At 28.8% G+C, this 13,056-nt stretch overlaps 1 protein-coding gene across 2 annotated transcripts; it reads right to left on the bottom strand.

Annotated features, from left to right (window-relative positions):
• Nucleotides 1–792: 792 nt before the first annotated feature.
• LOC122501577 (tumor protein D52) lies at nucleotides 793–5,416 on the bottom strand. 2 transcript variants are annotated; one of them, XM_043611143.1, is made up of 5 exons: nucleotides 5,182–5,416; nucleotides 3,203–3,354; nucleotides 2,098–2,246; nucleotides 1,291–1,453; nucleotides 793–1,149 (listed from the first exon to the last, which is right to left on the bottom strand). In XM_043611143.1, the coding sequence occupies exons 1-5, from the start codon at nucleotides 5,198–5,200 to the stop codon at nucleotides 1,021–1,023; spliced, it is 612 nt and encodes a 203-aa protein (XP_043467078.1). In that variant the 5' UTR covers nucleotides 5,201–5,416; the 3' UTR covers nucleotides 793–1,020. The 2 variants fall into 2 exon arrangements, with proteins under 2 accessions (XP_043467078.1, XP_043467077.1); XM_043611142.1 differs by lacking the exon at nucleotides 5,182–5,416 and having other exon boundaries at nucleotides 3,203–3,389.
• Nucleotides 5,417–13,056: the final 7,640 nt, after the last annotated feature.

Here is a 13,056-nt window from a genome sequence, read left to right as displayed (position 1 = left end):
CTTGAATCTTGGTAATATTGCATTTATTGGTATATAGAGTTTCAGAAAATCAACTATTTGAACCAAAACTGTTGTTTATTTATAAGACACAATTTTTGTTATTAGCATATTTAAATAATTGTTAATGTTGTGACATCTATTTTGCAATTAAACCACCAGCTTTTGTAGCTGCGTTAACCCCTTCATAGAATGCCATTAATCATTTGACTCAAAAAGTTGATTTTCTAAAACTTTATATAAATAAATGCCATATTACCTAGTTTCAAGTAATTCTGTCATCTGTGAGGGTGCTGCTGGAGTCGCACATATTTGTCTGAAAAAATTGCACAAAGAAAAAATAACTTTCAGTTACTTTACAACTGTTGCGCAATAACATTCTTTTAAAAAGCTTAATACTCAAGTCAGAAAGTTAAATACCTTATTAAAAGTGGTTGAAACAATTCTTGATGGTTTCTGAAGGTACCCAAGCAGCACGTAAAAATATCTTAATATTGCATTCGATATTCGAAATATCAATGTGTAATATTACAGTGATGTTATTGTTATATCAGAATGTCCGATGCAAGGTAATATTACACATTGATATTGAGGTAATGTTACATGTAATATTACCGTGTATTAGCGGACATTTTAATATTCCTGAAAAATCACTGAAATATTAAAATTAATATTACAAGTGTCTAATGTAATATCCGTGATTACCACATGTTACTTGGGTAAGTTTGATTGTAAAAATTATTGTTTTAGAATTCATTAACTTAATTTGGGAATAAATAAATTTTAAACGTGAAATTTTCGTACACACAAATGTAGTGTTATTAAAAAAGTGCAAGTGCGCAAGTTCAATACAATAAATATTTTTCCTAAAAATATTTAATAAATGTTAGTTTAAGAACTTGAATTATACATAATTATTTACTGTACAAAAATGTGACGAAAGTCATATAAGTTTTTTGTTAAGGATAAAATGACAAATTTTCTTACAGTACAATTTATGATTAACTTAAAGCATAAAATAAATTAAGGAAGAGGTTTATCAGTTGTATTGGTTATGTTCGATGCTGTGGATGAACGTCTAGAAGCTTCGGCTTCTCTTAAAGCTTCATCAAAGCCTTGTGTAGAATTAGATCTAGAAGGCACGACTTTGGTCTATGAACAAAAATATTAACTTCGTTTTAAAGAGTATGCTTATTGTTATACGCATCAAAGCAATAAACATATATTATGAAAGAAAATTTTGTTTTGGCCAGTATAGAAGCATTCTCGAATAATTAACTTAGTAGTACATACCTTTACATTCTCGTAAGCTGATCCGACTTTTTCTTCAAGAGAACGGAAACTATTAGAATTTCTCATTTGACCAATTTTCATGGAAAGTCCACTTCCAAAACCACCAAGAATGCTGGTTGTTTTTTCTGCAGTAGATTTAAACACTGATTCTGTTTTCTGAAATCTAAAAAATATATTGTCTAACAGTGGAATATAAATATTTCATTCCAATCAAATGCTACATTTTTGACATTATTTTCTTTTATAGGTTTCGCTCATAAACTTGGTAAAAAATTCAGAGAAATGAAATTATGTTTACAATAAAATTACACTAAAAAAAATGATAATATCAATTTTGACATATACTCGTATGGTTAGGACGTATAGCTGAAACGGCTGAAACAGCAATACTGTATTGATGTTCTTAAAATACAGTATTGGTGTTCTCCACATACATATGTCTGTTCTACACTGCGTATGGCTGAAACAGCAATACTGTATGGCTGTTCCATATCCACCAATATAATATGTGAGAATTGGCCATATTATTAATTTGTAATGGAGGGGGGAAGAAGGATTAGCTTTAGTATAAACATTGATCCAAGTCCAATCCCATACATTAGTATCGGACTAAACTTGTACTTGGACTCATTGTCTACATAGTTGTGAAATTGGTAACTTAGTTTATGAACGTCCCCTTATTTAAAATGTCTGTAAAAACACTAAAATTTCAAGTACAGCTTAAAAATGATTGTAAATCTGAATTTTAAAATTACATCAACTTCTTGATAGTAACGTAAATGAAAATTGTATACTTAAAGTTCTTACACGTGACTTTCTTTAACATTACGGAGTCCTTGATTGACATCTTCTGATAATTCTCTCCAAACACTTATACCTAATTTTCTTTTCAATTCATGTGAAACTCTTACTTTGCTTGATAATACGTGTCGCAATGTTTGAATTTCCTCTTCTACCTGAAAGATACTATTTTATTACATAATGCTAACATTATAATTACTTTCATATATATGTATAAAAAAATGTATGTATAGCATCTGTACTAACTGGTATTAATAAATTATTTTACTACTATTCACTTTATTTAAACAGTGGAAAAATACTTTTCAACAAGATTCGTTCAAAGTATACATACAAAAGCCGATGTGATGTACCACCTGAACAGTGAAACTGATATTTGCACAGATTAATTGAACAGAAAGTTTTTTCAAGAATGATTCTTAAGCTGTTAATAGCAAAACATCTTATTGGGCTTCAAAAAACCCTCAGTTGGTATTTCTGGTAAGTATTTGGCCTTGGAATTTAAACAATGCTAAACAAAAGAACCCCAGAAGGAATGGCGGTCCATTAAGAAAGTAGTCAGTCTTAGATGAATTTAAGATTTAAGAATCGTCCGAGTTACCTGATTGGGTTGTCAATTTGACATAAGTTTTGCATTTAGAATGGAGTCTGTTTATTTTTAAGTGAAATGATCCAAATTTTTGGCCAAGCGAGATCGTGAAAATTCACTTAACTGTATATGATTGGCTCTACAAAAAGCTGCGTGAAAATAAATTTTTGTCAAAGCCAATCATATTTAGTAACGTAGATTTTCACGACCTCGTTCGCCCAAAAACTTGGAAGTGTGTAGACGCCTTGAGAGTTAAGAGAAAAATCGGACTATAATAATTAAAGAATTCATTAATTATATAACGTACAAGGGGCCTTCCGGAAGCCTCTATTTCAAGAAGTTATAAAATTAATTTGGGTTTAGTTAAAAACAAAGTTATATACATGGTTGGAAATGTAATGTAATCAGCTTTCCAGTGCACTGAAGATGAAGGCTCTAAACTTAGATGTCAGGGCATTAAACACTAAATAGACAGTTCGTCAGTGTAAATATTATAAAGAAAAATTTCCAGTTTATATGTACTTTAGCCAGTTCTGCACTCCACTCTTCTTTCTGCCTTTCCCGTTCCTCTGGTGAAAGACCTTGTAATTCATTTGTAAAATCCTCAGTCGTGGAAGGTGAAACAGATCCAATAGAATTTAAAGAACCGCTTGAATAAAGTGATGCATCTTCTCCTACAATTGAAGAATAATAATATGTACTCATTTATCTATAAATAATAAAAATATATTCGATTGTAATTTGGATGAAAATAATTTTTTTTAAATATTTACACCATGAGAAATTTTAATACAAGGACTGGTTATGCAGCACCCCTCGGAATAAAGAAAGTACATTCAACAAATTTTTTAGTAGATTTGGTAACTTTTCAACTTCTTTAAATAATTTAATATAATAGGAATTTTTGCTGTGAAAGCTAATATTATTAGCTGTATTCTTATGTTCTTGAAGTTACCATCGAAGCTTAGCGTCCAAAACTATTATTAGGAATTTTTAACCCTCCGTCACACACCTAGGGAGGGATTCCCTCTACGGTTTCAGTATTTTTTAAATAACTTTTGTTTTCCTCATTGCAAAATATAATCAGTTTCTATACCTTTCAACAATTTACTCCTCAACACATTTCTAAAAAAACATTTAGTTTAAACATAATTAATATTTAATTATGAAGCTTCAAAGCCAGAAAAAACTCGAAAAAGTGAGGTTATGTTAAATAAAAAAATCAAGTTTTCAAAACATTTTTTGTTCCACTGTTGGTTAATGGCAAAATTATATTATAAATATAATTAAAATGAATTGTTTAATGATTTTTTTGCTTATTTGTTAATGTTACATTATTTTTACATGTAAAGTGGAATTCCTTCGAAGATGTGCATTCGTGTAATTAATGTTTTTTTTTGAGACCGAAAATTAATTTTAATAATTTTATAATTTAGAATAATTTACTACATATTTGTAAGTTTGTGTTAAAACTAAATTTTTGTTGATTCCTTTGTTTATGTTGTAATGTTGCTTATTTTACAATGTGGTGAGGGATTCCCTCTAAACGTGTGTAAAGTCGTAATTTTTTCCCATGTGTGTGACGGAGGGTTAAAAATGAAATTGTCACTATTTTTCATTCTTTCGTTCACCAAGGAAGTTAAAATAAATGTTTACGATACTTTTTAACCTAAAATCTTTGTTTGATTCTTTTCCATTTTTTGAAAAAAAATTGTTTTCGACCTAATTTATTGTCAAAAGCAACATATCATTTCCTGCTGAATATTTCAACTATATCAACACTAGAATTAAAACATCATTATCCACAACACCATGATTCAAACACGGACCATATTGAACACTTTCTTTCCTCTGTAGGTATAGATAATTCATATAATTTAATATAAATTCATCCCCTATAATTATAAATGTATAGCTAAAATTTTTTAAATTTGTTCTGAATTCATTTGAATCTTATGATAACATAAATATTTTCTTAATAAAACTTCTTTATCACCCTTTATTGTTCACTTGACTTCGAATTGTATTTTTTTCAAAGAACTTAAATGCAAACTACAAACATATGCCAAATTTTTCACATATGAAATGAGAGAAGTAAGTAAGGCACATATATAGACTAAAACATTTAAAATAAATTATTATTATTATTCCTAAATGATTTTCCAAATTATTTCGTTAAAAATGGTCTACTTTTAGTGTATTCAATGTAGCAAGAATAATATATTTTGAGGTTAAAACATGTAAGTTTCTATGCTTTTACCTAAATAAAAATAAACCAATAGTGCTGCAGGAGACGTACAATTGCGACTATTTTTTATCATATGCTCAATATAGAAAATTATAAAAAAATTATTAATAAATGAGATAATTATTAACAAAAATGTCGTTAAAATATAAATTTCTTCGTTTTAATAAAAAATATATTTAACATTTTTTTAAAAAATAGATTACAATATGATTGCGTTTTTATATTATAATTATCTTTCTTTCTGTCATCTTACCTGTTGGAATGGAACTCATTTTAAAATTAATTTTTTCACTTTCTTTGATACTGTTTCTACAAATATACACGAAAAAAGCACTTTTAAGTAAGTTGCAAATACATAGACACAATTCAATTTGTTCGGTATGAAAAAATGTATCCTGTATTATTATTTCTTAGAACGCTGAAAATGAGTAGCTGTAATAAATACTATTATAATTTCTATGACTATAGATTGAATAGTAGAGACATGGATAATTCCATGAAAAACTCGAAATGTATAGATTGTAGTCGGGATTGAATAAAGACCAACGCCTTTATACGGAACGGAAGCCGGAGATGATGGTGTGTCTGCAATAGAATGCCAAGAGCAAACGTTGCGTTGATTTTTAAACGTACAGTGACGTCAGTAATCTGTTGGGTTTTAAGGTCTTTTTCCAATAGTATTTAAAATCCTGCATTGCGAATGTGATTCGTTGATTTGTACGTTACTTGGATGCGTGCGCATCGTGTTGAGTCTTGTCTTTTAAAATACGTATTTTACAAATGTAAAAAAACCCATGTAATTTATCTCAAAAACTCTCGAGTTACTCGTAACGGCGCAACCCTGCCTTTGACTTTTTCTTTACGGTGCACTGTAAAAAAATCTGGTGTAAAATAACACGAAACTTGTAATTTCACACATCAAAATTATAGGTTGTACGTATAGTAAATTTATTTCGTTCCAAAAGTAGTTTTACTATTTTTAATAATTTTACATTATACGACTATGTAATTTAATAGTTTTGTGTAAATTTACTACGTCCGACGTAGGAAAATTTGATCACTATGTCCGACGTGGTATTTTTACATTGCGTGTATTTCTACACTTTGACGTAATATTACGTCCCCCGATCTGTACAATTACATGGCGAATGTAATTTTCTTATTCCTTTAAAATTTTCAAAAAATTTTAAAGTTTTTATAAATAACTGTAAAAAAGTGTATATAATGTACATTTATAGAAAGTATATGCTAATTTATAAGTAAATAATAATATTACAAAAAGTTTTGGGCTATATTTCATAAATACAAAAAGTTACGATTGAAAATATTATTTCAAAAAATATTTGCAGGTTATGTAGATTACAGTCGGCGTGTAAAAATACCACGTCGGACATAGTGACCAAACTTTCCAACGTCGGACATAGTAAATTTACACCAGATTTTTTTACAGTGTGTGTCTTTGGTTGGTTCCAGAATGGACTCGACGCAAACGCAGACGCGACGCGTCCCCATTTAATTAGCATTGGGACAATAGCACTCTTGAACGGAACGTAAACGTAACCAAACAATATACTTATTCCCACAAAGCACAGTATTTTTCTGCAAGTTTGCTGCAAGTTTTCCATGCAATGTTCGCAAGTTTGCATCCAAGTTTGCTGCAAACTTGCAGTGCAAACTTGCCAAGTGGGTGACATTTTTATATTTATGAAAGTTTGCTGCAAACTTGCAATGCAAACTTGCGAAATTTGCATGGAAAACTTGCAGAAAATGTCTGTGCTTTGTGGGTTGTTACGTTACACTGAGACAAGACCGAGACGTAATAGTTCCCGCTAGACGTCGCTATGAGCTACTCTGCTTGTCGTGTTTGAGTTGTTCCGAATCGGGTGCTGAGACTCTTGGATCATGCTGAGACTCCCCGATCCAGTCAAACATTGTTCTCGCATGTGAGAAAACAACTGGTGGCCATGGGACTGCGGCCTAAGGGTGCGATCCCATGTGAGCAGAATACGTCGACCGAAAGCAGAAAATTATGAGAGTGAAAAGAACAACAATATCTACCTATCTCTTTTCCATTCATGATTTTTTGCTTTCGGTCGACGTATTCTGCTTACATAGGATCGCACCCTAAATGTGAATAAAATTTAAAATAAAATAATGATCTCAGAAAATTAGTACTGGCTATATTTGTTTATACAAGAGGCCATAAAAACAAAACAAGAAGAACATCTCAGAAAATAGATGTAATGTTACATGTGATGTTAGAAATATTGCAATTAATTTTAATTTACACGAGATAGAAAAGAACATCTATGTGTATCTTCCTTTTCTATACCTCATGTGCCAAAGAAATAGGCAACTATTGTTGCACTATAAAATCAAAACTTATTGAAAATTCTTTATCGGAGCATTTGCCCTGTTTGCAGAATATATTCGCGAACACAAAACATAAATTAGAGGACAGACATGAATTTGTGTCTTTTTCTAAGCTTCGATCGTCAACGAGTTCTGCGAACCTGCTTTGCGTTGGCCTTATGCTTTCTGAACCCGTCAACTGCTGCCTCTATCGAATATTTTCTATACTATGATTCTTACAGTCTGTTGGTAATAGGCCGGTTAAGACTGTCGATCAGCCACCACCATCAACAGGTCTCAAGCAGGTCACTGTAACATTACATTGGATATTCGTAATATTACCTGTAATATTACAGTAATCTTACTGGGATATCAAATTTTTCTCTGCATTATAATATTACCATGCAAAGATAATATTAGGTAATACGCAACTTTAGATTCTAGTTTGGATGTTATATTGTATCTAAAATAATATAGTTTTTATTGGAACAGAAAATAAAAGTAATTCTTTGTACATAAGGAGAAAACCATACTTAAAATGTATGCAATGCTGATTTTTGGAAAATGACCTAAATTTAAAATTTATTATACCTTTTAGAAAAACTGTTGTTGGGGGTTAAATAACAGCCAGGGACAAAAATTAACTTTTCTGTATCCCTTTGCCGAAAGTACTGTCTTCCCGGTCTGATTTGGCTCCGGGAATAGCGACTTTTGTGGCCGGCTCGACAGACCCAACGAGCGCTCTGATTGGTTACAAGAATTTCAACACACGTACATGTTAGCATAGCAACCACACAGACACGTTACATACAGAGCTCACGTTTTGAAAACAACTGACAGTCATCAAAATAATGCATGAAATTTCTTATTTTCTTTTATTATTTTTTAATTATTAAATATTTATTTGTAAAAGAAAATTTCTTGTTTACTATTTTTTAAATTTTACTTCCAATTATTTTTTACTTATAATTTTTTTTTCATGCCCGCCCCGACCAGCTAAGTCTCGGCTTCGCCTCGACTTTGCAAAAGTCAGGCGGGCAACTTATTGAGCTATTTTATTATTCAAACAATAATTATTTAACGTACTTTCGGCTGGGGATACAGAAAAATTGTATACGACACACGGCCAGAAATTTGGATACCCTAGCGAGCGTGATATATAAAGCCTCGGCTTCGCCTCGGCTTTATATATCACGCCGGCCAGGAAATCCAACTTTCTGGCCTAGTATCGTAATATACTATTAATAATCGTCGTATTCATTCTGTCCAGTCTGTCCACACCTGAAGTTAGTCATGGTTATTCTTTTGTTTTTTATCCGTTTTGATAGAAAATAGAAATAAAATATAAAATAACGATTTTTTAACAAAATTTATGCTTTTGTTTTTTATATGTTTTGATAGATAATATTACATTTCTTTATTTTGTTTTTATTTTTTTAATTTAATAATATTATTTTTATTTCTCAAATAATTCAAAAATATTTTTATTAATCTAAAAAAATTATTAATATTATTATATTATTCATTATTTCTTTTGATTCTAAAAAATTAGCATTTTGTAACAAACATTTTAGAAAATTAACAAATGTAAATCCTGTAAAATATTTTCTTTTTTTTAATATGAAAAACTTTATTACTTAACAAAATTTTGACTTCTTCTTTGACTCTAAAGAATATTCTGATTCTCTCTAAAAATGATTAGATACTCCAAAAAATGTTCCATTACATTTATTTACGAATTTCTTTAATTCTAAAATTATTTGAAAACATTAATTACTTCTTTTCTAAATAAATTTTAATCATTATTATTTCCCCACAGAAATAAATTATTTTTAATAATTTTTGAAAAAAGTTCTTTGAGAATTTTAAAATCCATTTGTTTACGAAATTCAAATTATTCAGAAATTCTTCAACTAAATACGAATTAAAAAATAAATACTTCAAATAATTTCAGAAAAAAATTCAATTAAACTTTTTAAAAATAATTAATTCTATACAGAATTGTTAGTTATAAGTATGAAAAATACAAATTTTTAAAGAATTTGATTTGGAACCATTTTAAAATTTAATTATTTCTTAAAATTCATGCTATAATGCTTTTAATATTTAATTATTATGTAACTTTAACTGAAATTCATTTTGAAAGAAATTTTTATTAGAGAATTTAATAATTTAAATGCAAAAATAAATAATTTATTGAATAATTAAAATTTCTTAAAATTTAAGTCTGATAAAGAATTTTATCAAAACATTTTTAAATTCATTTTTTTAAGGCACAAATATGAAATTTTATGCAATGTTAGCAAAGCAGTGATATATTTTGTAAATTTCAATTTTTAACGAAATTTTTTAAAATTTTTTAATTATTTTCTGTGATTAAGTAGTTAAGTGATTAAGTACCAGTTTTTATTGTTAATAGGCATTATTATTAATTATCTATTAATACTACGAGAAAGTACATGCGCGCGTTTTTTTAGCTGTCACCTCCCAATGGGAAATTTACAACTGGCGTAGTACTGCGCCAGCACTGGCAGCACTGGCGGCAAGGCTGAGAGCCAGCACTGGCATGGCACTGGGATGATAACACCGTCTGGCGCTGCCGAAGTACTGTCTGTCAGTGCTGCCAGGCAGCGCTGGCGCAGCACTGGATCAGTGCTGGCTGAGAATATTGCCGCAATAAATGCTGTATTGTTATTAATTAGTCGTAAATTAATAATTATAAATAATTTAACAACTAAATGGTAAATAATATTAATAAATATTTATTATTCATAAAATATTTCTCTTCTCAAAGAAATTGTATTAAAGATGGAGACTAACAATGGATATAGTAAATAAAGTAGAAAAAAATTGTTTATAACATCTAAAAATTAAATAATAAACAATTACAGTAAGTGTGCATTAGATTTTCATATTTTAGTACCTAACGATTGGAATCTAGAAATATCACAAACCTATGAAAATAAACAAAATTGCTGACGAGGGGAATCGAACCGACGACCTACGGACTAACAGACTAACGCTCTAACCACTATGCTAACGACACGTGTGTACAGTAAAGTATTAATATCTTAGTATCATTCAGACATACAATTATTGAGTCAAAGATGAGAAAAAAATAGGGATACGTTAGAAATAATAAATTGAAATAAAATAAATTAAACTAAATTTTTAATAATGAAATTACTTTACTTATTGCATTTAACATTTTACGTAATTCTTAAATTACGTGGTAATTTTTTAATAATTTTTATTCATAGTAAGAAGTATAATAGTATTTTAATAGGAACCAAATTATTATTGAGATTAAAGTTTAAATTTTGTTTATAATTTTAATTTGTTTAAATAATTTATTATTTACAAAATTAGACTATTGTGTTAAATTGTTATTATTAAATTTAATAAGAATAAAAAATGAACAACTGAAAAGTAAAATATTAATTTTTTTCAATAAATTTATATTTATAAACATTCATAAACTTTTTTTATAATTTTTTTCAAGTTTATGTCAAAAAAGCAACGTTGGCAAAGAGCGTTGTGAACAATTTTTCTATACTCAGCCAGCACTTGCCGCCGTGGCTTGTCCAAGCTTTGGCGAAACAAAAATTCTGTACTGCGCCAGCACTGATTGTCGAGGCTCGGCTAGACTACGCCGAACAATCGTCTGAGTACTAAGCCAGTGGTGAACATCGGCACTACACTGGCATTTCCCATTGGGCTGTAATAATTTCAAAAGATAACATTTTTGTAATTTTTCATAAGAATTTTTTATTGAAATTTTGTAAAGATAATCGAATTTCTTTTGAGTAATGATAATAATAATAATAAATTAAATACTTTGTTTGGCAGGCGTGACATTTACTACTAATTTATATTATTTATAAAAAAATTTTTAATACAAATTTCATAAAATTCAATTATTTTTTTAATTTTTAAATAAAAAATTATTCCAAAATAATTAATAAAAAATAATTTTTTCTTGATAGTTTTTCAAAAATTAAATTATTTAAGAAAATTAATTTTAAATCTGTAAAGTCTAATTATTGTTAAAAACAGGAAGAGTTTGAAATATATAAAATCTTTTCAATGCTCAAGAATAACATTCAGAATTTTCTTATGAATTCTTGAAATTGAATATTATTCCAGCACTTTTGACAAAATTTTCTGACTTTTTCCTGATTTCCCTGAATAAATTTAGAAAAATAGTGATTTTGTGTAGAATTCTTTTGAATAATTGAATTTTTGAATGTTAATGATATGAAAATAATATTAATTAATTTTGACTAGAAAAATATTAGAAACAAAATAAATAATTAATTGTAATTAAATGTTATTTATTTTTGATAATTAATAAGTCAAAAATAATGTTATGAACATATTTTTCATTATCGTCTCATTGGCATTCACGCTTTCATTAATTTTTCATGTGACATGTAATGTAAAAATTACATTATTGTTATATATATATGTTAAAAGTGAAACAAAGAAACTTCACGCGCGCTTTAGCGCGCGTTATTTGTGCTAGTCCGTTAAATATTATGTGAAATTCATTTGTTTTCTATTTATATTAACCTTCTTATTTCTCGAAATTTCTCGTGTTTACTTAATAAAATTAATTACACGACGAAAAAATAGTTGAAAACTAGCCCTTTGAAGCACAGTGGTACACCAGTGTACCACCTATTTAGATGCAATATTTACATTTTAAATTAACAAATTATGAACTTTTATGCCGAAATTTGTCAAACCACTATTCCAAAAATATATAATCAAGAAAAAAAATGTCAAATTGTTAAAAATTAATAAATATTTCATTGCTAAAACACTATGAAAAAATTAATAATCTTTACTGTATAAAATGTTTCAAAGTCAAAATTAAAAATTGACTATATTCGCTTGAAAATGTTTACTCGGGGGTTTCTGGGTTCGCTGATTACGAATCCGCTATTAGTTTAATTGGCGTGCGCTTGAATTCTAGATTTCAAAATCGCATTTTTCACGAAAAATCTCTAACTTTAAAGAATTATATTTTCAATATTTGCACTATTACATTGGTTATATCTTAGCCTATATATTTGACTCTAAATTTATTGAACTTTAAAATGATCCTAGTTTGATAGCTCTAACATCTATTTTTACAGAAATATTTGAATTTGAAGTGAAGCGAGCATTTAAAAGTAATCAGTACAAATGTACTGAAACTTTTTGACCCCAGTGTACATTGTACGAATTTTTAATATTCTCTCTTCTGAAAAGATAAATTTTCAATAATTTCTAACATAAAATTAATAAACTAATTTATAAAAATATATTAGTACATAAGAAAAACTAAAATGAAAATGTATACAAAAGAAAGAATTGAGGTTAATTTGATACATATATAATATTAAAGTTTAGCTCTTATACTTTCAAATCTTTTTACACAATCCTCCAGGTTCCACACTTTTAACAAATCTAATAGTTCAACACTTGACACTTTCGTAAGCTTTTGTAACTGAAAATAAATACTAAGGGAGCATTCACAAATGATGTCACGCAATTTTTCGGGATTTTAGACCCCCCCCCCCCTGTCACGCAATTTCATGCAATTTCATATGTAAATAGTATATTGTGCAACAAGTACAGAAAGAAGCTGTTTTCCGACGAGTGCAAAGTTTGCTGTCCCGAGCGAAGCGAGGGCGGCAATTTGCACGAAGTTGGAAAATCTTCTTTCGTACGTGTTGCACACAGTACTTTGTGCAACACCTTTTGGTTTTGATAAAAAAGCTGTTTGGAA

The sequence above is a fragment of the Leptopilina heterotoma genome, unplaced genomic scaffold, assembly GCF_015476425.1.
Source record: "Leptopilina heterotoma isolate Lh14 unplaced genomic scaffold, ASM1547642v1 Lhet_212, whole genome shotgun sequence".
In the NCBI taxonomy this organism is placed as follows: domain Eukaryota; kingdom Metazoa; phylum Arthropoda; class Insecta; order Hymenoptera; family Figitidae; genus Leptopilina; species Leptopilina heterotoma.
The sequence above is the reverse complement of the archived record's forward strand: the minus strand, read 5'-3'. Positions and strand labels throughout refer to the sequence as shown.